At 42.2% G+C, this 24422-nt stretch overlaps 1 protein-coding gene across 3 annotated transcripts in view; it reads right to left on the bottom strand.

Moving 5' to 3' along the window:
- The window catches only part of MEGF10 (multiple EGF like domains 10), a 183335-nt gene that overhangs the window by 75197 nt on the left and 83716 nt on the right, over positions 1 to 24422 (bottom strand). For all 3 annotated transcript variants that reach the window (XM_063964243.1, XM_063964244.1, XM_063964245.1), the window contains exons 6-7: positions 3891 to 4137; positions 666 to 786 (exon numbers count right to left, since the gene is read on the bottom strand). In XM_063964243.1, coding sequence (XP_063820313.1) covers positions 666 to 786; positions 3891 to 4137 — 368 coding nt within the window. The remainder of the gene's footprint in view (positions 1 to 665; positions 787 to 3890; positions 4138 to 24422) is intronic.

The following is a 24422-nucleotide window of genomic DNA, read 5'->3' as shown; positions in this document are numbered from 1 at the left end:
GTTTCTAGACCATTTTCCTGAGGCCAAAAAATATGCATAAAAAGACAAAAAGCCGTATTTTCTCAGCATAACACAGAAGATAAAAATTATTATACTTTGTCAACATATGACAGTGAATTATGTTGCACCTTGTATTGTCTTAATATAAATATATACCTGCTAAAATGATACAATGATATAACTACTATGAATATCAAATGGAGTGTAATTTAATTTTACAGTTGTTGACGTATGTTTCGCTATAGTTCATATGATTTATAAGAAGAGCACTATTTACATAAGTGCCACACATATATAGTATTGTGCATTTATAATTGTAAATGTGAACATGATTTTATATAATAGTGTAGTAGATTAATACCCAATACACAATTGTGTCATAATTAATCTTGTTAGCACATAATAGAAGATTCACGCCATACTTTTAAATGTAATTATATCTTCCTCTATCACAGTTTAATGGACTCACACTCCATCAAGCATTGAACAGATTGAGAAAGCACTCTGTTGCCTTGTGTCACTTAATTAATTACTATTTTTACCAAAGGTCATTAAGCATAATAGAAAAGGGGTTATTGACTGAATTAGTTAATTATTTTTTCATTGATCACAATGCATATGCCAATCTAGCCAAAACACAAGCCTAATGAGCTCATCTGACTCACCATCCATCCCGGAGGGCAGGAACATTCTCCAGTCACATGGTGACAAACTCCCCCATTCTGACACGGACATCTTTCTTCACACTGGGGACCATGTTTTCCAGGTGGGCAAAGGTCCTCACAACTAAAAGAACAATTAAAGGCAAAGCTATTAATGCACACTAGGGCCTACTGTATCTTGACCCTACTTTCACTTACTCCATAAATCATGTATAATATTTTATATTTTAAATGGGTTTTCATGCTGTTACCTGCCATTGGGCCTACTACAAAAGAAGAAAACTTAAAACAGGCAACTAAAAGATGAAGTAACACAGTATAAATAATAAAAACAAACATTGTGATTAAACTAAGGTCCTCAGATACTGTAACATAGTGTTGACAGGCTTTCCTTTCTGGGTTGATGTTGGCCACAAATAACATAATAATACATGTAGTTATATCACTCATTTGAGCCGATATCGCAGTGTGTGGTCTCACCATCTGTAGATATCTGTTATCTATCTCATGTGGATCACAGGGATCCAGGGGAGGGAGAAATGTTTTTTTATTATAATACAGATCTGAGTGAGTACACTGATATACAATGGATTGTTTTGGGATCAAAAGGGTTATGTGTGGCTGTCACTGACACAGAAAATTATGGAAAGGAAAATATAGGGTGCCCCCTGCCACTTCCATGTAACAGTCTAGGAGTAAACATATTTAATGATATATTCTGCACTTGAACTATCTATCTCTTGTAAAGTGCATACAGTATTCACAGCCACTGCCTTCATTGTGAAAACAACACAACTCACAGTTGTGCTAAGCAAACAAATAATAGTTAAATAAGTAAACCAACTTTGACACGATTGTCAGTGATTGGTTGAGTACAGGTTCATATCTAAGTATCACTCCTGCAGTCTGCCAGCTCCACATTACAGTGCCTCCAGAAAGTATTCACAGCGCTTGACTTTTTCCACATTTTGTTATGTTACAGCCTTATTCCAATATGGAATAAATAATTTTTTCCTCTCAAAATTCTACACACAATACCCCAAAATGACTACATGAAAAAAGTTTTATTGAGATTTTTGCAATTTTACTAAAAATAAAAAACTAAGAAATCACATGTACATAAGTATTCACAGCCTTTGCTCAATACTTTGTTGATGCACCGTTGGCAGCAATTACAGTCTCAAGTCTTTTTGAATATGATGCCACAAGCTTGGCACATCTATCTTTGGGCAGTTTCTTCCATTCCTCTTTGCAGCACCTCTCAAGCTCCATCAGGTTGGATGGGAAGCGTTGGTGCACAGCCATTTTCAGATCTCTCCAGAGATGTTCAATCGGATTCAAGTATGGGCTCTGGCTGGGCCACTCAAGGACATTCACCGAGTTGTACTAAAGTCACTTTTTTGATATTTTGGCTGTGTGCTTAGGGTCGTTGTCCTACTGAAAGATGAACCTGTCGCCCCAGTCTGAGGTAAAGAGTGCTCTGGAGCAGGTTTTCATCCAGGATGTCTCTGTACATTGCTGCATTCATCTTTCCCTCTATCCTGACTAGTCTCCCAGTTCCTGCCGCTGAAAAACATCCCCACTGCATGATGCTACCACCACCATGCTTCACTGTAGGGATAGTATTGGCCTGGTTATGAGCACTGCCTGGTTACCTCCAAAACATGATGCCGGGCATTCACGCCAAAGAGTTCAATCTTTGTCTCATCAGACCAGAGATTTTTGTTTCTCGTGGTCTGAGAGTTCTTCAGGTGCATTTTGGAAAATGCCAGGTGGGCTGCCATGTGCTTTTACTAAGAAGTGGCTTCCATCTGGCCAATCTACCATACAAGCCTGATTGGTGGATTGCTGAAGAGATGGTTGTCCTTCTGGAAGGTTCTTCTCTCTCCACAGAGGAATGCTGTAGCTCTATACAGAGTGACCATCGGGTTCTTGGTCACCTTCCTGATTAGGGCCCATCTCCCCAGATCGCTCAGTTGAGACGGCCGGCCAGCTCTAGGAAGAGTCCTGGTGGTTCCAAACTTTTTCCATTTACGGATGATGAAGGCCACTGTGCTCATTGGGACCTTCAAAGCAGCACATATTTTTCTGTACCCGTCCCCAGATTTGTGCCTCAAGACAATCCTATCTCGGAGGTCTACAGACAATTCCTTCAACTTCATGCTTGGTTTGTGCTCAGACATGCACTGTCAAGTATGGAACCTTATATTGATAGATGTGTGCCTTTCCAAATCATGTCCAATCAACTGAATTTACCACAGGTGGACTCCAATTAAGCTGTAGGAACATCTCAAGGATGATCAGTGGAAACAGGATGCACCTGAGCTAAATTTTGAGCTTCATGTCAAAGGCTGTGAAATCTTATGTACATATGAGTCTTAGTTTTTTATTTTTAATAAATTTTCAAAAATCTAATCTTCACGTTGTCATTATGGGGTACTGTGTGTAGAATTTTAAGGGGAAAAATGAATTTATTCAATTTTGTAATAAGGCTGTAACATAACAAAATGTGGAAAAAGTGAAGCACTGTGAATACTTTCCGGATGCACTGTATATTTATGACTGACATGTATGGATTTCAATTAACAGTAAGTAGATTGTTCATTCGGGTTGTACATGCACTTCACAATTTTTCACTAAATACACTGCTCTATTTGCATGGCTTACAGCTGTGTTTTCAAGCATGCATTTTGTATCATCCAGCATCAGGCAGTATTGTTTATTTTCATTGATTGCTGTGAGATAAGATACGGTTCTGCTGTACACTCTGGGCCTGATTCGGATTTGGAAGCATGACAGAAAAAGCATGTAAATTTGTATCTGGAACAAAACATTTTGCAATGCAAAGGGAGGAAATACATTTATATTTTTTATGTGCAGGATAAATACTGGCTGAGTTTACATGTAGCCCACAAATGTTAGACAGCTTACACTACCGTTTAGATTTCAGTTTGTACACATCGCATCCAAATCTAAATCTCTCTGCACATGTTACATCTGCCCCACCTTCAGTGCAACATCGTTTTGCCCAGTTGCTTGTTTTTTTGCTTTGCTTCCACATCTGAATAACAGCATCTGTGCAAAACAGCTTTGGCTTGTATCCCAGGGTAACAATAAAAAAGAAATCTTCCTGATTAAATGCAAATTAATATTTCATTCCTAATGTATCACTGGTTTGTTACATCTTTCCATGATTTGCATAGTTCACAGTAAAGATAAGATACTTACAAGGCACCAGTATACCCAGGAGGACATCTACACTCTCCAGTTACATGATCACAAGTTGCCCCATTCTGACACTGACATTTTTGATGGCAGTCATTCCCATATGTCCCTTGGTCACAGCGTTCCTCACAGCGCCAGCCCTTGAAGCCAGCAGCGCAATGGCATGCTCCCGTAATGGGATTGCACAATGCTCCATTTTTGCACTGGCATCGACTACTGCAGTGTGGCCCCCAGTGGTCAACGTCACAGGCTGCAGAAAAGAAAAAATACAATGAAATGATCAGAGCCTGACTCATTTCTAGTCAAGCGGTCCTTTGCCACCTCCAGGTAATAGCCACTGAGTTTGTTTGTCAATAAAACAACTTTGGATGATTTAGCAAAACTGTTTGCATAGCGGCCAAATGCTGTAAGAAAGTTGCAAGGAATTGGAAATACAGGGCTAAAGATTGCACAGGAGTTACCACAACGGAAGGGACACTCGCTGTTAAAAGAAATAATGTCAAAGTAATCTGCATACAGAAAATAAAATTAGCTATAGGAGACCTTAGTACGCTAATGAAATACTTGCATGTGATTTAAAAACTCAAATGACCAGAAAAGTAAATACAGCATGTGAAAATGAAATACATGTTTTGTACATGAACAGTTGGAGAATGGAAAAAACACTGCATGGTCACATGTTTTATTTCTTTCAACAGGGCAGAGGGTGGCACAAATCATCAGTCAGTAGGGCCTGGGCCCAAGTGTATTTTTCTGGAGTAGGTTCACACCAATTTAGCACACACCACCCAATCAGGGAAAAGATTACTTCCATGTTCTGGAATGCCAAACTCAACTTCAGCTCCTAATTATTCCAGGATGTGGCAATGCAAGTATGAGATGAAGAAGAAAAGCGTTCAGTGCACATTTTAGTAATGCCAGTTACATATCGATATACTCCCTTATCGTATATTCTCTTCATAAAAGAGAATTCAAAAGTATTAATCCCATTGTATGTCACCCTCTTTATAATACCATTATCATTATAACAACTATTGTGATCTGTTCTTGAAAGTGGGAAATTAGAGGGGGAGCACTGTTTGTAATTCCTGGCTTTGGTAAATGGGACCTCTAGTCTCCAAACCTTTAAACGTTCCCTGAAAACTCACCTCTTCTGACTAGCCTATCAAATTCCAGACCCACCCACATACCTGTCAGTGCTTCCCTATCTAATTACATCCTCTCTGAACAGTATACATAAACATCACATCTTGTCTTTCTTTACTCTCACACCCTCCTGACATTTGGCCAACATTGCGGGGTGATCATATCATACAACACATTAAGAACCTAGCAATCTGGTGGACCATTATGCAATAGATAGCATCTATCCTAGTGTATCAATGCCTATTTCCCCATAGATTGTAAGCTTGCGAGCAGGGCCCTCCTACCTCTATGTCTGTCTGCTTTTACCCAGTTTTGTTCTATTAATGTTGTTCTAATTGTAAAGCGCAACGGAATATGCTGCACTATATAAGAAACTGTTAATAAATAAATAATAAAATAAAGCCTCCTCATTTGCATCACGGTGGGGGTGAGGTCAGGGAAAGAGGTACTTGTCCAAACTTGTACACACCCTTTCATATAAATGTATTTTTCAGTGGAGTTTTGAAAAACATGTACTGCCGTAAGTAGTTAAAGATGAAATATTGATATACACAAGGGTTTGTCCACTCCAGGAACCTACTTGTGGTATGCAACGCCATAAGTTATGCAACACATTTTTATTATGTTATTATTGTTTTTATTATTATTGTTGTTGTTATTATTATTATTATTATTACATTCTACTTTAGTCAGGATCATTATGATACATTTAAATCATTCAGACATATGTATATTTGCTCTGGGGTGCAGAGGGGAAGGGTTACTAATTACCCTGGCCCGGCTTTGTTGGAGGGGCCTGACAGGAGCCCAGCCCCCCCCCTACCCCCACACTTCTTATATGTCAGCGGTAGCAGCCTCTCTCCCCAGCATACGCTGTGTACTGAGCTGCAGTGGATCCAGGGAGGTTGCTGCCGCTAAACACCAGCCAGCAGTCTACTCTGCCTGCATGATGTGTGGAGGGGGAGAGTGATCGCACTGATCGCCTCCTCCATGGATCTATCCCTGGCACGTCCCCGAACATGGCATGGCATGGCAGCTTCTTTTTCGCCCTGTCTATTCTCTTTACGAACTTTCATGGCAATAACACGAGGTGACACTAGCTTTTTCTTAACAACAGTGGGCAACCAGCATTAATAAAATAGATGTAATAAATGTTTTGGTGCTTTTATATTATACACAGTACCATGAAACCATTAAGTAAATACAACGTTATTTTTCCTTATCTGCTTATGGTAGATGAAAGAGACACAGGGGCTAATTCAGACCTGATCCCTGCTGTGCTGGGAGCTACTCTCCCAGTACAACGCATCGCCGCTGTGCGATGCTTTTGCACTTGTGCGGGGAAGGGGGGGGGGGGGGTCGGGCCTGACATGCGGGGGGGCCCCCCGGTATGTCTGAAGACTGATCGTAGATGTGCTAAATTTAGCACATCTACGATCAGGTCTGAATTAGGCCCACATTTCCAGTGATGTACGTAGGGACGTGCGGTGAGGTAAATGGCTCAGGAGTCACTGGCTTGTTACAGAGCCAGATTTACACACAGTATATAAGCCCAAGGGTACATGTGGGCATTATACACAGGTGCAGCAGTATATACTCCTGGAAATTTGGTGAGTTTTGATCAGAGATGTGCGGAAAAGATAGACAGGGAGGCACTGCCTCACCTGTCTGTCATAGACTTTATTCAATAGTTTTGACTATAAAAATTACTACAATAATACAAAGAATATATTTATAATAATTATTTGCATTTTTCATTTACTTTCTGAAATATTATGGCGTATGACAGGAAAGGTTCTACCTCACCTTACCGCACATCACTGATGTACAGTTATATACAGTAGAAACTGTGTATAAACCACTGTGAAATGTGCATCTGGGAGACTTATGAGTATTAATATGCCAGTTAGTTCCCAGCTTAGTAAATGTGCATGTGCGAAAGCCTTAATTATCCCATTTTAGAGCTCTATTGAGAATGTGCTATTATGTGAATATTTGTAGTTTTCCCCATGCACAGTGTGAGTGAGACTGTTGTGCTGTCAAGTACAGTATGTTCCTTTTGTTTAATGCACATTTATTGCTAATCACTATTATTTTTACGTGCCCAGTATTTTGCTTAAACACTAGTGGAAAACAATGACACATTCATTCAACAAAGATTTGATAGACTGCAAACAATCTGTTTAAGTAGACAAAGAGATCAATTATATTGCTTGCATACTAATTGTTTTGTGCAGCTTGTAAAACGGAAACAGGTTTTTTATGGACTTTGTGCAGTCAGCTTAAGATAAGAGTCAGATCAGCATTCCTGAGAGACTTTTACTATAAAGCCTATCTACTTTACATCTGACACATTCTCATCAGCACATCAGCAAAACACAGTGACAGAATAAGACAGGAAGTATCTGTCCAGCCCAGTCAGAGGAGTAGGGATGACCGCCAAGCCGGATAGCAAGTTCTACTGTTCCCCAAAAAAATATAAAAACCACCAGTGCATGGAAATATGACTCAGTGAGAGCCAAGCTTATGAGATTGCTAAGTACCACATAATTGTTGGCATTGTAACCTACTTACATCTTTCTGAAGTCTTCAATCCACTTTCCTGCTACAGAAGTTCAGAGCATTTTATAACAGTATTTGTCAGGTAAGGAATAAAATATTAATTTTGTCCATCCAGCCTATCACTGCCTAATTTGTGGTCTTCATTTATACTTTATTTCATTTTATTTATCTTTTCTATAAGTGGATAGAGGAGTCTGGCAGTGCTGGCCCTGACCAATTTGGTGTCCTAGGCAAGATTTTAGGCGGTCGTGATTTTGCCTCCCGGAGGACCTGGTTAAGGCACTGAGCCCCATATAAGTAGTCCCTCTCTCCATTTGTATGTGATAGTACCATGCCCCAATGTGTAGTGTACAGCTGGGAAGGAAGGGTTTGGATGGATCTTTGATCTGGAGTATTGTGGACTGGTCCTCGGGGAGGGGCAAGCCATGGGAAACTAAGGCTCTAGGGCAGGCATTTCCAACCTCGGTCCTCAAGGCACACTAACAGTGCAGGATTAAGTGATAACCAGGCTTCAACATAGACACCTAAATCAAAATAACTGAGGTACTAATTAAGTAACCTGTGCTCAAGCACGGGTATCGCTAAAACCTGAACTGTTAGTGTGCCTTGAGGACCAAGGTTGGGAATGCCTGTTCTAGGGCGACAAGCATATTCCTGTTAGAATTTAGGCACATTTTTTTCTCCACCACTGCCCACTGGTGGCAGCAGACAGGACCCCTAGGGATCACCATGCCTTAGTCAGACACTTTTGTTACCTAGCAGGTGAGCCCGACCTGGTAGTGGCTTCTGTCCAGTCTACTCCTGGGCGCCCTCTCTGGAGCTAGGTCCCCCTAGGCAAGTGTCTAGGTCACCTACTGTATACCCAGGGCTGGCCCTGGAGTGTGGAATCAACCAAAGTTATATTAATAATTGGCTAATGCACAGTACATGCCTCTCAACATTGGTCCCAGGACAAAGTACACATGTATAGGTAGATTGGGGTGTGTCTAAGTTCCACAATTCATTCCATAGTTTAACTAGTCCATACTTGCTGACTTTTTACCCATGCCTCATGGTAGTTGCAGCAGTGGAAGACCCAGGCGGAAGTGCAGGGGGCATAATGCAGTGAACTGCGTCTTCACAGTCCCGCTACACCCCACCATCATCAAGCTCTCTGGGAGGCTGATCTTCTCTCTTTGGAGACCAGGAGGAGAACTCCCAGAAATCTGAGAGCCTCCTGGACATTTCAGCAGCGAAGGCGAGTACAAGCTATTCTCTTTGCAAATCGATTCACTTGTCTACCATAAAAAAAAAATAAGAACAAACACTCCTAAAGGAAAACCATTTCAGTAATGTATTCAATACATATGCCTAAATGATTTGTCAACATTTAGAATGTCAACAATCATAATTTAGACAACAGCATGTCAACAGACATGCCATGTCGACAGGGTACATGTTGAAATGTTCAACATTTTATCCAGGACTGCATCCCCATATCGCCACTTCCCATTAAATTTATTTGAATTAATATTTTTTATATAATTGTGGAATGATCACTTTTTGATAACAATTGACAAGGATCTCATTACATCAAACAATAGAAAGACTACTAATGGATTGTCATACAACCTTCATACTTCAGATTGCTGCTGAAAATCTTATTTCAACAAATATGTCAAATATATGCAGTATATAATGAGGAGCAAGTAACATAAGAAGCACAGCTGTTTATCCAAGATGAATATGTATTTGGGTTACAAGCAGTCAGAGGGAATTAAAGCTGATTTGGAACCGTAAGGTCTGCTCTGTAACTTCAAGGTCAAACTTATGACCAATTGTCTGTGTTACTTGCGACCCTATTTTCTAGCTAAGAGCTCCATTATGGAAAGGTAATTCATCTTCTTGGTGATGTTCTATCCCCAGAAGGAACCTTCTGTCGCCTGTCTACCACCCTGCCCTGAGTAGTCTCATTTCACATAGACTTATTTCATTACACTTCTGTGTTTTCTTTGGCAATACAGCGAAACTTGCAAACTAGTCTACAATTATGATCTCTTAAGGAACACATATATTATTGCACGCATCTGCTTATGTGTCTTTCTATGTGGCCACTTTCTCCAAATTTCCAGCTGTTTGTGTCCAAGTTCCTTCCATTTAAGTAACTGTAAAACTCCCTTTCAATTTACTGCATTGAACAGCACTATCATTGCTGCGCTGTATAATACGATTGTTGTTTTACATTTAAACATATGGAAATTAAGTAACATCAAATAAGTTTTACTGTTTTATTATTGGATCACATGTTCTGTTCATTCCAGTAATTCACAATACGAATTTTAAAGAGACAACTGGAGAATATTTTACCATAAAAAAAGATTATCATTCTGTCTCAGAAATGACCATTACCATATACTGTGTTTTATTGACTATCTACAGATAAAGAAAGAAAAATTAAACCACATACAGTATATAAAGTTCTATTTCATTTTAATCAAAGGATGAATACCTGTGACATATGTATTATTTATTTATTTTTTATGTTGCTACTGGAACTGTTCATTTACACAAAACAATCACGTAGTCCATCTGATTCACTGAGAGGCTAATGAATCATTTCCTATATAAACAGAGCCGTTCTGGCAGCCAAGGATAAGTAATATCCTTATAATGCATCCTGTTCTACAGCATGTGAAACACAGGGGCAGTCTGTATACAGATTTGGCTCCTCCGTTCACTTGGAGAGGCGGGACAGGGGAGGGGAAAAGCATGCGACACTGATAACTACACTACTACAACTGACAACAAAGCCGGTATCATAAGGATAGTAACAAAATAAGCTAGCGGTATTGCCAAAAAATTAAAAAGTGGAAATTTCATGGAAGAGTCTCTTTAAGATATGGTGCGGGATGCAGCAATGGTAATGTGTCCAAACTTCCAAAAACATAATTTTCAGGGGTGTGGTATAGCTCATAGACAGTTAAAAGATAGACAGTCATTAGTTAGACACTATATGGTCAATAGTCAAAAATCAGACAGGGTCAAAAGTCAGACAGTCACAAGTCCGACAAGGTCAAAAGTCAGACAGGATCATAAGTCAGATACAAAAAAAAATATATATATATAATTTTTTGTGTTTTTATACATTTTTAACCCAAATTTGGTGAAATTCGTCCCCTCTATCTTTTAACTGTCTGTCTATAGACAGGAACCCATTTTCAGAGGTTTGCCCACTTACTGCATATGCACCAAGCTCCGGAATGCGATATATTCTGGAGCATGGACACAGTGGGCAATACCATCTGCAAATGACATTACCCTATAGAAGACTATGGGCTTCTTTCTGTCTTTCCCCACTAAGAGGGATCCAACCATATCACTCCCAGCAACCCTCACAGCACATGCGGAACACGACGCATGCGCAGATGGACTCCCTGGTTCAAAACCTGGAAGCCCCCACATCGCAAAGGATAGTTCTCATCGCGAGAACTGTTCCCTGCTAAAATAATTGTGAATGCGATGCATCCCACCACTCATCGCATGCATATTGGCATTTATTAATGCTGTATGCATGAAGATATTAGCAAAGGACAGCTGATGAGAGCTGTCCTTTTCAGGGGAGTCCTTCTGCACGTGCGCAGAGTGGGGTGCTGGGAAGGATCCGATAGAATACCTGTCAGGGGGAAATGCGAATTAAAGCCCTTAGGCTTCTACTGGGTAACATGTCCAAGCTCTGGAATGCATCGCATTCTGGAGCTTGATGCATGTGCGGTAAGCGGCCAAATGCTGTTTTTGGAGGTTTGACCGCATAGCACAGCTTGATGCAACCCTGCCCATAGTAACAGGAATTAGCGTGTGTAATAAGTTTATACTGGTACAATGGGTAACATTTACTAATAGCGATGTTGCATATGAATTATATTTCAGATATTGCAGGTTACACATTAGGCAGCCTGGAACCTGGGGGCAAACCTTCCATCAAACAGTGGCATGGGACCGGTAAGCCGCATTACACTGCTGTCTGGCTACCTTTGCCTGCACCCCATCACCCTAGTGCTGTGAGGCAGCAATGTTAACCACTGTGCCGTCAGACAAACTCATAAATGCGCAGACGCTGAAATAAGTTAAGGACAAAGGTAAACAAAAGCAGCTCTGCAGATCTAAGCCCAATAATGTACATACAGTATATCAGACGGCTTTCACATCCAGTCCAAGAGATGTTTTCACCAAAACAAGAAATATTATCTCCCGTGTCCTACATACAAGTAATGGCTGCTTTGAAATGTGGGACAACAATGAAAAATGTGGGTTTCATTTCAAACCTTTTGTTTCTCCAAGACTCATTTACTGCTCTGTGGGTTTCTACCCCTATGGCAACTGTGCTCTCAGGCACAGAGTCCTGTTTTCTAAGGAAGGGTTTTTATTGAAGAAACTAGGCCATTCTGTCAATGCTTTCTGAGCCATGAAGAGCACAAACAATGGAAATGTGCAGTTTTGTTTCCAGTCTTTGAAGATTTGCAGTTATTTCTCTTTAGCGTGCTGCTCTCCCAACCCTGCTATGTAAGGACACACACATTTCCTGAGGGGCGATTTTATTACTCACTTGTGCATGCATTGTCATACATTTCTACAATACTAAAGAATTTGACTATTGTAGTTTCAGATTAAAGGGGAAAAAAATACTATGTTTCTTTTTTTTGTTATTGAAGAAGCAAATGCGTGTGTAGCTAGGGTATGAAAGTACATTGGTGGTCATTCCGAGTTGTTCGCTCGGTAATTTTCTTCGCATCGCAGCGATTTTCCACTAATTGCGCATGCGCAATGTTCGCACTGCGACTGCGCCAAGTAAATTTGCTAAGAAGTTTGGTATTTTACTCACGGCATTACGAGGTTTTTTCTTCGTTCTGGTGATCGTTGTGTGATTGACAGGAAGTGGGTGTTTCTGGGCGGAAACTGGCCGTTTTATGGGAGTGTGTGAAAAAACGCTGCCGTTTCTGGGAAAAACGCAGGAGTGGCTGGAGAAACGGGGGAGTGCCTGGGCGAACGCTGGGTGTGTTTGTGACGTTAAACCAGGAACGAAACTGACTGAACTGATCGCAGTGGCAGAGTAAGTCTCGAGCTACTCAGAAACTGCAAAGAAATTTCTATTCGCAATTTTGAGAATCTTTTGTTCGCAATTTTGCTAAGCTAAGATTCACTCCCAGTAGGCGGCGGCTTAGCGTGTGCAATGCTGCTAAAAGCAGCTTGCGAGCGAACAACTCGGAATGAGGGCCATTATTAGAGTGAATTCCGATGCATGAGCAGTGTAAATATGAAATGCAGAAACTAAATCATTCATATTTCATAAGAAGGTATACCTGAGCCTAAGCTGGATGCAAGTGTAACCTTCCTAATTTTTAATGGAATAAAAAAAAAATTTGACCTCTTATGGTCAGCTGACCAGCAGCAGTGAATATGCTACCCCAACCCTAATCCCGACCCTAACCCTGTTTCTGTCTGCCTTATTTTTACACTGCAATTCAGATTTCAGTTTGAATACGCCCCACCCAAATCTAACTCTCTCTGCACATGTTACATCTGCCCCACCAGCAGTGCACATGGTTTTGCCCATTAGCTAACAAATTTGCTGCTGTAATCAGGTCTGAATTAGGCCCAATGTCCTATATAGAGAACTAAACTAGTTTGCTTATATATAATTACAATTACTGATCAATTCTAATTAGGCCATAGAGTCAAAACAGTCTGCTTATGGTACATAAGCACCAAATGATATATTCACAACCGATTAACGCCCAGAGATCATTTTCTATCATGAGAATTGGCAGAGAGAAGACATATGGGATACAGTCGTTAGGTCGACACAGCTTAGTCGACAGTCATTAGGTCGACCACTGAAGATCGACATGCATTAGGTCAACCTAAATTGAGTCGACCCAACGACCCATACCCAGACATACAGGTGTCAAAGACCATGGTTAAAAACAACAGCATCAAGAAAAACTACATTAAGCAGAAATGTATCTTCGGTTTGAGGGTCAAGAACCACAAAAGAGTAAAGCTGCAGTACAAATCCTCTTGTGATTGTCAGTGCAAATGGGATTCAGGTGCACTGTTCATGTTGTGACTGCAGGGAAATTTCAGGTACATCATCCAATGTACAAACAAGTCCCGGTTTGCTGCATTGCACCCATTCACTTACTAAACCTGTATTGAATGAAAACTAAACAAAAAATGTCATAATAATGGATTGTAAATATTACAGCAGTGGGGTTGGTCCCAGAGCTGTTCAAAGGTAAAATTATTTATATATATTTATATATATATATGTGTATATATATATATATATATCTCTAACTAACCTTTTAGGTCCCTCTGTCTACTTAAACCTAGCACCTAGAGAGATATGGGCACCCTTATTAAAATATGACACTCCCTATAATATAAAATAAAAAGTGGTCTCTTATTTAGGGGTAAATGTACACTTGGAAGGAGTGCAGGAGAGGTGGAAAAAAATGAAAAGTGCATTACTAAGTGCAACAGACCTTTGTATCAAAATGGTTAGGAAAAGCACCAGGAAGAGGAAGCCAGTGTGGTTCACAAAAGAAGTATCAACTAGCGTGAAAGCAAAAAAGATGGCTTTTAGGAAATACAAACAGACTCAAAATAATAATGACAAAGAGGTGTATCTTGACAGACGGAAGGATGCTAAGAAAGTGATCAGACGTGCAAAGGCAGAAGCTGAGGAGAAAATGGCCCAGTCAGTAGATAAAGGGGGCAAAACTTTTTTTAAGTATATAAGTGAAAGGAGAAAATCAAATGGAGGAATAATAAGACTTAAGACAGAGAGTGGGCATTTGGTGGAGGGAGACAAGGCAATAGCAGATCACCTAAATAATTACTTTTGCTCAGTATTTACTACAGAAGAAGGGATGGGGCCACAGTTAAATTGCAAGGACATTCATAAAAATAAGGTAGATGAAAATACATTTACAGAGGAGAAGGTCCTAACAGAACTTTCAAAACTAAAAGTGGATAAATCAATGGGACCAGATGGGATACACCCAAGGATACTCAAAGAGCTAAAAGATGTGCTGGTTACACCTTTAACAAAATTATTTAACCAGTCACTAAATACAGGTGCTATTCCAGAGGACTGGAAAAGAGCAAATGTAGTTCCACTGCACAAAAGTGGAAGCAAGGATGAAGCAAGTAACTACAGACCAGTAAGCCTTACATCAGTAGTAGGGAAAGTAATGGAAAAACTATTAAAAGAAAGAGTAGTGGAATATCTTAAATCAAACAACTTACAGGATCCAAAACAGCATGGATTTACTGGTGGGAGATCATGCCAAATAAATCTTATTGACTTTTTTGACATTGTGATGAAAATAATAGATCAAGGGGGAGCTGTAGATGTAGCATATCTAGACTTTAGTAAGGCATTTGACACTGTCCCACATCGCAGACTGCTAAATAAACTTGAAAGCCTGGGGGTGGATTATAAATCAGTTAAATGGATAAGAACCTGGTTGCAGGATAGGAAACAGACAGTCGTAGTTAATGGAGTGCAATCTATGGAGGGAAATGTTACCAGTGGAGTACCCCAGGGATCTGTACTTGGTCCAGTTCTCTTTAATATCTTTGTTGGTGACATTGCAGATGGTATTGAAGGGAAGATATGCCTTTTTGCAGATGATACAAAGATATGCAACAGGGTAGACACACCAGGAGGGGTCAAACAAATGATTAATGACCTAGGTAGGCTTGAGAAATGGTCAAGAACGTGGCAACTACAGTTTAATGCTAAAAAATGCAAAATCATGCACTTGGGTCTCAAAAACCCAAAGGCTAAGTATAGTATCAAGGGTACTATAATGGAAACGACTGAGGAGGAAAGAGATTTAGGAGTAACTATTTCAAGTGACTTGAAGGCAGGAAAGCAATGCAACAAAGCAATGAGAAAGGCAAGTCAGATGCTTGGTTGCATAGGGAGAGGAATCAGTAGCAGGAAAAAAGAAGTGATAATGCCACTGTATAGGTCATTGGTACGGCCCCATCTGGAATACTGTGTCCAGTTCTGGAGACCCTATCTCCAGAAGGATATAAATACATTAGAGAGTGTACAAAGAAGGGCAACTAAAATGGTGCATGGCCTACATCACAAAACTTACCCGGAAAGGCTAAAAGATCTTAACATGTATAGTTTGGAGGAGAGAAGGGAAAGGGGAGACATGATAGAAACTTTCAAATATATAAAGGGTCTTAACAAAGTTCAGGAGGGAAACATTCTTCAAAGGAAAAGAAGTATTAGAACTCGAGGGCATACATTGAGACTGGAGGGGGGGAGGTTCAGGGGAAATTTAAGGAAAAATTACTTCACAGAAAGGGTAGTGGATAAGTGGAATAGCCTCCCATCAGAGGTGGTAGAGGCTAAGACTGTAGGGCAATTTAAACATGCTTGGGACAGGCATATGAATATCCTTACAAAGAATCAAGGTTAAAAAAGGGTTGAGATTGCCTAAAGGATAAAATAAAAAAGGGGCAGACTAGATGGGCCAAGTGGTTCTTATCTGCCGTCAAATTCTATGTTTCTATGTTTCTATGTAAGTCAAAACTTCAAACACACAAAATACTTTCAAGCACAAACTTCAAACGCACAGAACAATACTTTAAAAACAACTGTAAAGGAACAAAATGTATAATCGAACCCATTCTCTGTGTGTATAGTAGCAAGACAAATGTAAGGTACAGTATTATGGGTTGGAATCGTGTGACCGACGCCAGTCAGGATACATAATGTTGTGGTAGAGTGTACAGTAGTGTGATGTATGTAAGTCCAAAACCTAAATGTGATCCTTTAAAGATATATGTTGAGAGATGTTTAAACTGCTGTTTAGCTCACAAATCTAGAAGGAGTTTTATGCCAAGACCCGGCTTTGTGCAGCCGCATTCAGTCCAACAGAGTCTGATAATTCATCTGCTTTCTGACTAAACAAATAGAACAAATCAATGTCAGAGCCTTGAAAGTTCATGAATAGTATTTTCTAAGTGATCCTGATCATGTCTGATGGATGGGTTGATAGAGCAGCTCCAAGGCATGAGTTCAACACGTCTGCTATCTGGCCAGATCTCATCGACTGCTGCATTGTGTTTGCTCAATAAATCTTTATTAGACTAATTTAGTGCACATGGATGTCAGCATGTATATTGCAATGTTCGCATACTCCGCTGTGAACATTATGTAGCAAAGATTCATTAACACCATCAACTGCTCCATGTAAAGTTATTGGTCATTTAGCATGTCAGATTATGATGTTGGTTATGATGATATTAATATTGTTATTGCTTGTTCAATGGTTGTACTGTATATTGTACATAATAAGCATTATTATCTCATGTGAAATAATATCTGCCATTTCTCTAAAATTGAAATGGGATTTAAGAAATATTCCTGCGCACTCAATGGCAGCCAATACAGGATCCTAACATGATGTGTCACCACACACACCTAGCAATATATACACAACAAATTTGGATAAGACCCTATTATGGCGCTCAAACTTATGGACAATGTTCTATTTGTTACCCTTGTGCATTAAAGTACATCAACTTCACAGGGAGCAGTCCATGTGGGGATTCAGTTTCAGTGGATGATATGTAAAAAAACACAGTAAAAACAAATGTTCAATTTTTCTCCCTATGAATGCTTCAAAGAAGGTGAGTAACTTCCACCCAGGCTTCTGTTCTATAAGTGATCCGGGATGTGAAATTTTTATCCATATAGGTTCTCCGGTGGCCGGCGCCGCCATTACTGTTTCCCAGACCACATGGATTACAAACCAAACTTCCCTCCAAGTGTCTGCATGGGCGCAGCCATCTTGGATTCTGTCATCTGATCATTTCCACCAATCTGCTGTTTGTATTGTTGATTTGCATAATTGCCTAGCCAACCCCTTCCTTGCTGCAGGTATAAGTAAGCTGTGCCTGAGCAAGGAAGACGTCAGTGCTTTGGTTGTCAAACCTAGTTCCTGTTTGTCTCTCTTCTATGATTGTCTTCCAGGTTCCAGCTCCTGTCTCAAGACTTCCACCATAGAGACCCGCACCAGCATTCCACCTGCGGTGTAGCCTGACTCTCCAATCCATTGTGGATTCATCTGTTTCCAGCTACAACACTACCTGCTTCCAGCCTCAGCTTCCAGCAGAATACAGCTTCCCTTAAAGGGCCGGTGTCCTTTCTACACTTTACCACTCTCCACCGGAATTATTATTTCTCCGCTCTCAAGTTCTACATTTCAGTTCACATTTCATCGCTCCCAAAGTTCATTTATTATTTAACTGGTTCCAGCCAGTATCCACTCCGTGCTAACAACAGTCTGGTTCCAGCCAGTATCCACAGCAGCTGTTTTACCTTCAGCAACCCAGCTCTTCCTGGAACACCAGCTGGTACAATCCTGGGTTATCTCCATTGCTACAGCCGGGCCTGGTAAGGACTTTCCATCTAGAAGATCATAAGAACTATCTCACACTACCAGTGCCCTGTGGCTCCTGCCATGCTGTAGTACTCAGGAACTGTATTTATTCTTTGCTGACTTTTACGTTTTCTTTATTGCTGCTGTGATGCGGAGTTGTCATAATAAACATCATTGACTTTTATCTAAGTTGTCGTGGTCACGCCTTCGGGCAGTTATTATTCATGTTACTTACATGTCCAGGGGTCTGACCTCCCAGGTTCCGGTACATCTCAGCCCCTACAACTGAGGCTGCCTCCCGTCAGCTCAGGCCCTCAGTTGTGACAGTAAGCACTGACCTAATGAATCCAGCCGGAGACCAGGATCAAGCGGCCAGGCCGATGCAAGAACTGGCAGCCCGACTAGAACATCAGGAGGCTGCACAGGGCCACATCATCCGCTGTCTCCAGGATCTCTCTACTCGGCTGGATGGGATTCAGACCACTCTCCGTGGATCAGGCGCGTCTGGTGCGTCAACCACAGTGACTCCAGCTATAACCCCACCCACCTTACCCATTCCTGCTCCACGTCTTCATCTTCCAACGCCAGCAAAATTTGACGGATCTCCAAGATTCTGCAGGGGATTTCTCAACCAGTGTGAGATTCAGTTTGAGCTACAACCTGGCAATTTCCCCAGTGACCGTACAAAAATTGCCTACATTATTTCTCTTCTCAGTGGCTCAGCCCTCGATTGGGCATCACCGTTATGGGAGAGGTCCGACACCCTGCTATCTTCTTACACTGCATTCGTGTCAACATTCAGGCGCATCTTCGACGAGCCAGGCCGGGTAACTTCAGCTTCGTCTGAGATTCTCCGTTTACGCCAGGGATCACGTACTGTAGGACAATATCTTATACAGTTCCAGATCCTGGCATCCGAACTGGCATGGAACGACGAGGCCCTGTATGCTGCATTCTGGCATGGTTTATCCGAGCGTATTAAAGATGAGTTAGCTACCAGAGACTTACCCTCCAAGTTAGATGAGTTAATCTCACTTTGTACGAAAGTTGACTTACGTTTCAGAGAGAGAGCAACTGAGCGTGGAAGATCATCTGCTCCAAAATCTTCTGCTCCTCCTCCTCGCCAACTGTCACCAACTAAAGATGAACCCATGCAAATTGGCCGTTCCCGTTTAACTCCTGCTGAGCGCCGAAGACGTCTCTCTGAGTTTCTCTGTTTGTACTGTGCAGCTCCGTCTCACACCATTAATGCCTGTCCCAAACGTCCGGGAAACTCCAAATCCTAGCTCGCCAAGGAGAGGGCCGGCTAGGAGTAATGATCTCCTCTCCATCTCCTCAAGATTGTAACCTCCCAGTCTCGCTTCAAGTTGCTCAACGTTATCAGAACGTCATTGCCCTCCTGGATTCCGGAGCAGCTGGGAACTTTATTACCGAAGCCTATGTTAAACGGTGGTCCCTACCCACCGAGAGACTTCCTTCGTCCTTTTCCTTAACTGCTGTGGATGGCAGTAAAATTTTTGATACAGTTATTTCTCTAAGGACTCTACCAGTTCGTCTGAGAGTGGGAGTTCTTCATTCCGAACTTATTTCACTTTTAGTGATTCCAAGAGCCACACATCCTGTGGTCCTGGGCCTTCCATGGCTCCGTCTTCACAATCCTACAATTGATTGGACAACTACGCAAATCCTGGCATGGGGTTCCTCCTGTACTAAGACATGTTTGTTTAAAGTGTTGCCTGTCTGTTCCTCCTCCCCCAGGTCGTCTGATGTTCCACCTCCTCCATATCAAGATTTCACGGATGTGTTCAGTAAAGCTTCTGCTGATATCCTTCCCCCTCATAGAGAATGGGACTGCCCGATTGATCTCGTTCCAGGGAAGGTTCCACCTCGAGGCCGAACTTATCCGTTGTCTCTCCCCGAGACGCATTCTATGGAGGAATACATAAAAGAGAACCTAGCAAAGGGGTTCATTCGACCTTCTTCTTCTCCAGCCGGCGCAGGCTTCTTTTTTGTAAAGAAGAAAGATGGTGGTCTGCGGCCGTGCATCGACTACAGAGGTTTGAACGACATTACCATCAAGAACCGCTATCCTTTACCCCTGATTACTGAGCTCTTTGACAGAGTTAGCGGAGCTACCATCTTTACAAAGCTGGACCTGAGAGGTGCATACAATCTCATCCGGATCCGTGAGGGTGACGAGTGGAAGACCGCATTTAACACCCGTGACGGACATTATGAGTACCTCGTCATGCCCTTCGGATTGAGCAATGCTCCAGCTGTCTTCCAGCATTTCGTCAATGAGATCTTCAGAGACATTCTATACCGTCATGTCGTGGTCTATCTAGATGATATCCTCATTTTTGCCAACAATTTAGAGGAACATCGTTTCTGGGTAAAGGAGGTTCTGTCCCGTCTCCGTGTCAATCATCTCTACTGCAAATTAGAGAAATGCGCCTTTGAAGTCAAGTCCATTCCGTTTCTAGGGTACATTGTGTCCGGTTCCGGACTAGAGATGGATCCTGAGAAACTACAAGCAATCCAGAATTGGCCAGTACCCTTAACCCTCAAAGGGGTCCAGAGGTTCTTAGGGTTCGCCAATTATTACCGAAAGTTTATACGAGACTTTTCCACCATTGTGGCGCCTATTACTGCTTTCACCAAGAAGGGTGCTAACCCGTCCAAGTGGTCTGAAGAAGCCATGCAAGCTTTTCATCTTTTAAAACAGAGGTTCATCTCTGCACCTGTCCTGAAACAGCCTGACGTCGACTCTCCTTTCATCTTAGAGGTGGATGCCTCCTCCGTTGGAGTAGGAGCGGTGTTATCTCAGAGGGCTAAAGATGGTCATTTACATCCTTGCAGTTTCTTCTCACGGAAGTTCTCCCCAGCGGAGCGCAACTATGCCATTGGCGACCAGGAGTTGCTAGCCATCAAGCTCGCTCTAGAGGAGTGGAGATATCTGTTGGAGGGAGCTTCTCATTCAATCACCATCCTTACAGACCACAAGAACCTTCTATATCTAAAAGGCGCACAATGTCTCAACCCTCGTCAGGCCAGATGGGCACTTTTCTTTTCCAGGTTCGACTTTAAACTCCAGTTCTGTCCGGGCTCTCAGAATCGCAAGGCCGATGCCCTTTCCCGCTCATGGGAGCAAGAAAATGAGTCAGAGTCTTCAGACAAGCATCCTATTATAAATCCGTTGGCATTCTCCACGGTAGGGATGGACTCTACGCCCCCATCAGGGAAAAGTTTTGTGAAGCCGACACTAAGGAAGAAGCTCATGCATTGGGCCCATGCTTCCCGTTTTGCCGGACATACAGGTATCCAAAAAACCCTGGAGTTTATCTCTAGGTCCTATTGGTGGCCAACTCTGAAAAAGGACGTTTTGGAGTTTATTGCATCTTGCCCAAAGTGTGCTCAACATAAAGTATCCCGCCAGTCGCCTGCGGGGCAACTGGTTCCACTATCTGTTCCCCGTCGACCATGGACCCATTTGTCGATGGATTTTATTACAGATTTGCCCATGTGCAACAAGTTCAATACCATCTGGGTGGTAGTTGACCGGTTCACCAAGATGGCACACTTCATTCCTCTCACCGGTCTTCCGTCAGCTTCCAAGTTGGCTCAAGTATTCATACAAGAGATCTTCCAACTCCACGGTCTTCCAGAAGAAATTATCTCAGATCGAGGAGTTCAATTCACAGCCAAATTCTGGCGAAGTTTATGTCAAGTCCTCCAAGTCAAGTTAAAGTTTTCCACGGCTTACCATCCTCAGACCAATGGTCAAACTGAGAGGGTGAATCAGGACTTGGAGGCCTTCCTCCGCATCTATGTGTCCTCCTCTCAAGATGACTGGGTTCAATTACTTCCCTGGGCTGAGTTCTGTCATAACAACCAGTATCATTCTTCATCTTCTTCAACACCATTCTTCACCAACTTTGGATTCCACCCTAAAGTCCCTGAGTTCCAACCGCTTCCAGCAACTTCTGTTCCCGCAGTGGATATCACCTTGCATCAGTTTGCCAATATCTGGAAGAGCGTACGATCAGCTCTGCTCAAGGCATCGTTCAGGTACAAGAAGTTTGCGGATAAGAAGCGTCGAGCAGTTCCTGCTCTCAAGGTGGGTGATCGGGTATGGTTATCCACGAAGAATTTGAGGTTAAGAGTTCCCAGTATGAAGTTTGCACCTCGCTACATCGGTCCTTTTAAAATTGATCAAGTCATCAATCCTGTTGCTTACAGACTCCAGTTACCTCCCTTCTTAAAAATACCCAGGACATTCCATGTTTCCCTGTTGAAACCGCTAATCTTGAATCGGTTTCATTCCTCACTTCCACCAACTCCGAAAGTCCAAACTCAACGAGGCGTTGAGTATGAAGTGGCCAAGATCCTGGACTCACGTCACCGTTACGGTCAACTTCAGTATCTCATTGACTGGAAGGGCTATGGTCCTGAAGAACGCTCTTGGACCAATGCCTCTGACGTCCATGCTCCTGCCTTGGTCCGAAATTTCCACGCAAAGTTTCCTTTAAAGCCTAAGAAGTGTCCTGGGGCCACTCCTAAAGGGGGGGGTGCTGTCACGATCCGGGTATCTGGACGCCATTACTTACCCTTCAGATGCCTCCTAAGGCGGGCTCAGCGTTCCAGGACCAGATTCCGCTGTTCCTGAGTTTCCACATGCAGAGTGTCAGAGTGGTGTTTTCATCAGCCGCGGCCTCCGCTGTGCCCGCGTGGTTAAATGTGCATCTATCAGCCTGGCGTCTCCTGTCTCCGGTGGCCGGCGCCGCCATTACTGTTTCCCAGACCACATGGATTACAAACCAAACTTCCCTCCAAGTGTCTGCATGGGCGCAGCCATCTTGGATTCTGTCATCTGATCATTTCCACCAATCTGCTGTTTGTATTGTTGATTTGCATAATTGCCTAGCCAACCCCTTCCTTGCTGCAGGTATAAGTAAGCTGTGCCTGAGCAAGGAAGACGTCAGTGCTTTGGTTGTCAAACCTAGTTCCTGTTTGTCTCTCTTCTATGATTGTCTTCCAGGTTCCAGCTCCTGTCTCAAGACTTCCACCATAGAGACCCGCACCAGCATTCCACCTGCGGTGTAGCCTGACTCTCCAATCCATTGTGGATTCATCTGTTTCCAGCTACAACACTACCTGCTTCCAGCCTCAGCTTCCAGCAGAATACAGCTTCCCTTAAAGGGCCGGTGTCCTTTCTACACTTTACCACTCTCCACCGGAATTATTATTTCTCCGCTCTCAAGTTCTACATTTCAGTTCACATTTCATCGCTCCCAAAGTTCATTTATTATTTAACTGGTTCCAGCCAGTATCCACTCCGTGCTAACAACAGTCTGGTTCCAGCCAGTATCCACAGCAGCTGTTTTACCTTCAGCAACCCAGCTCTTCCTGGAACACCAGCTGGTACAATCCTGGGTTATCTCCATTGCTACAGCCGGGCCTGGTAAGGACTTTCCATCTAGAAGATCATAAGAACTATCTCACACTACCAGTGCCCTGTGGCTCCTGCCATGCTGTAGTACTCAGGAACTGTATTTATTCTTTGCTGACTTTTACGTTTTCTTTATTGCTGCTGTGATGCGGAGTTGTCATAATAAACATCATTGACTTTTATCTAAGTTGTCGTGGTCACGCCTTCGGGCAGTTATTATTCATGTTACTTACATGTCCAGGGGTCTGATACAACCTCCCAGGTTCCGGTACATCTCAGCCCCTACAACTGAGGCTGCCTCCCGTCAGCTCAGGCCCTCAGTTGTGACAATTATGTCATATGCCAGATCCTTGCTTGTCTTCTAGATATTATCACTTTTACTCTCATGCATTTACGATGACATAAATATTGTGTTAGTACAAAATATTGTCTTTCAATAAATTCATATAGTCAAAAATAAGAGTTTACAACTGTGAACCTGATGTAGTGCAGCGTATTATACGTTTTTCTGCCAGGTTTATACCATACCCACTGCATTTGTCAGATCAATATGTATACACATAAATCAGTCTGATTTATGCTACATATTAAGTACATCAATCATTCTCCTATTAAAGAGCAATAGCTGCAGCCTGGGGCATGTTGTGAGGTTCTAGGACAGTGATGGCTAACCTTGACACTCAAGCTGTTGTTGAACTACACATCCCAGCATGCCCTGCATCAGTTTTAGCATGGCCAAATAACAAAACTGTAGCAGGGCATGCTGGGATATTTAGTTCAACAACAGCTGGAGTGTCAAGGTTAGCCATCACTGTTCTAGGACAAGCTTGAGAAGCTGAATTAGTATGAGAAATAAAGTCTGCATTTGACCAAGATGCAAGGCCTACCAATACCCACATGATAGGCACACCATGCCTGGTGTAAGAGATC

This window comes from Pseudophryne corroboree, chromosome 1, assembly GCF_028390025.1.
Source record: "Pseudophryne corroboree isolate aPseCor3 chromosome 1, aPseCor3.hap2, whole genome shotgun sequence".
Taxonomy (NCBI): Eukaryota; Metazoa; Chordata; class Amphibia; order Anura; family Myobatrachidae; genus Pseudophryne; species Pseudophryne corroboree.
The sequence above is the reverse complement of the archived record's forward strand: the minus strand, read 5'-3'. Positions and strand labels throughout refer to the sequence as shown.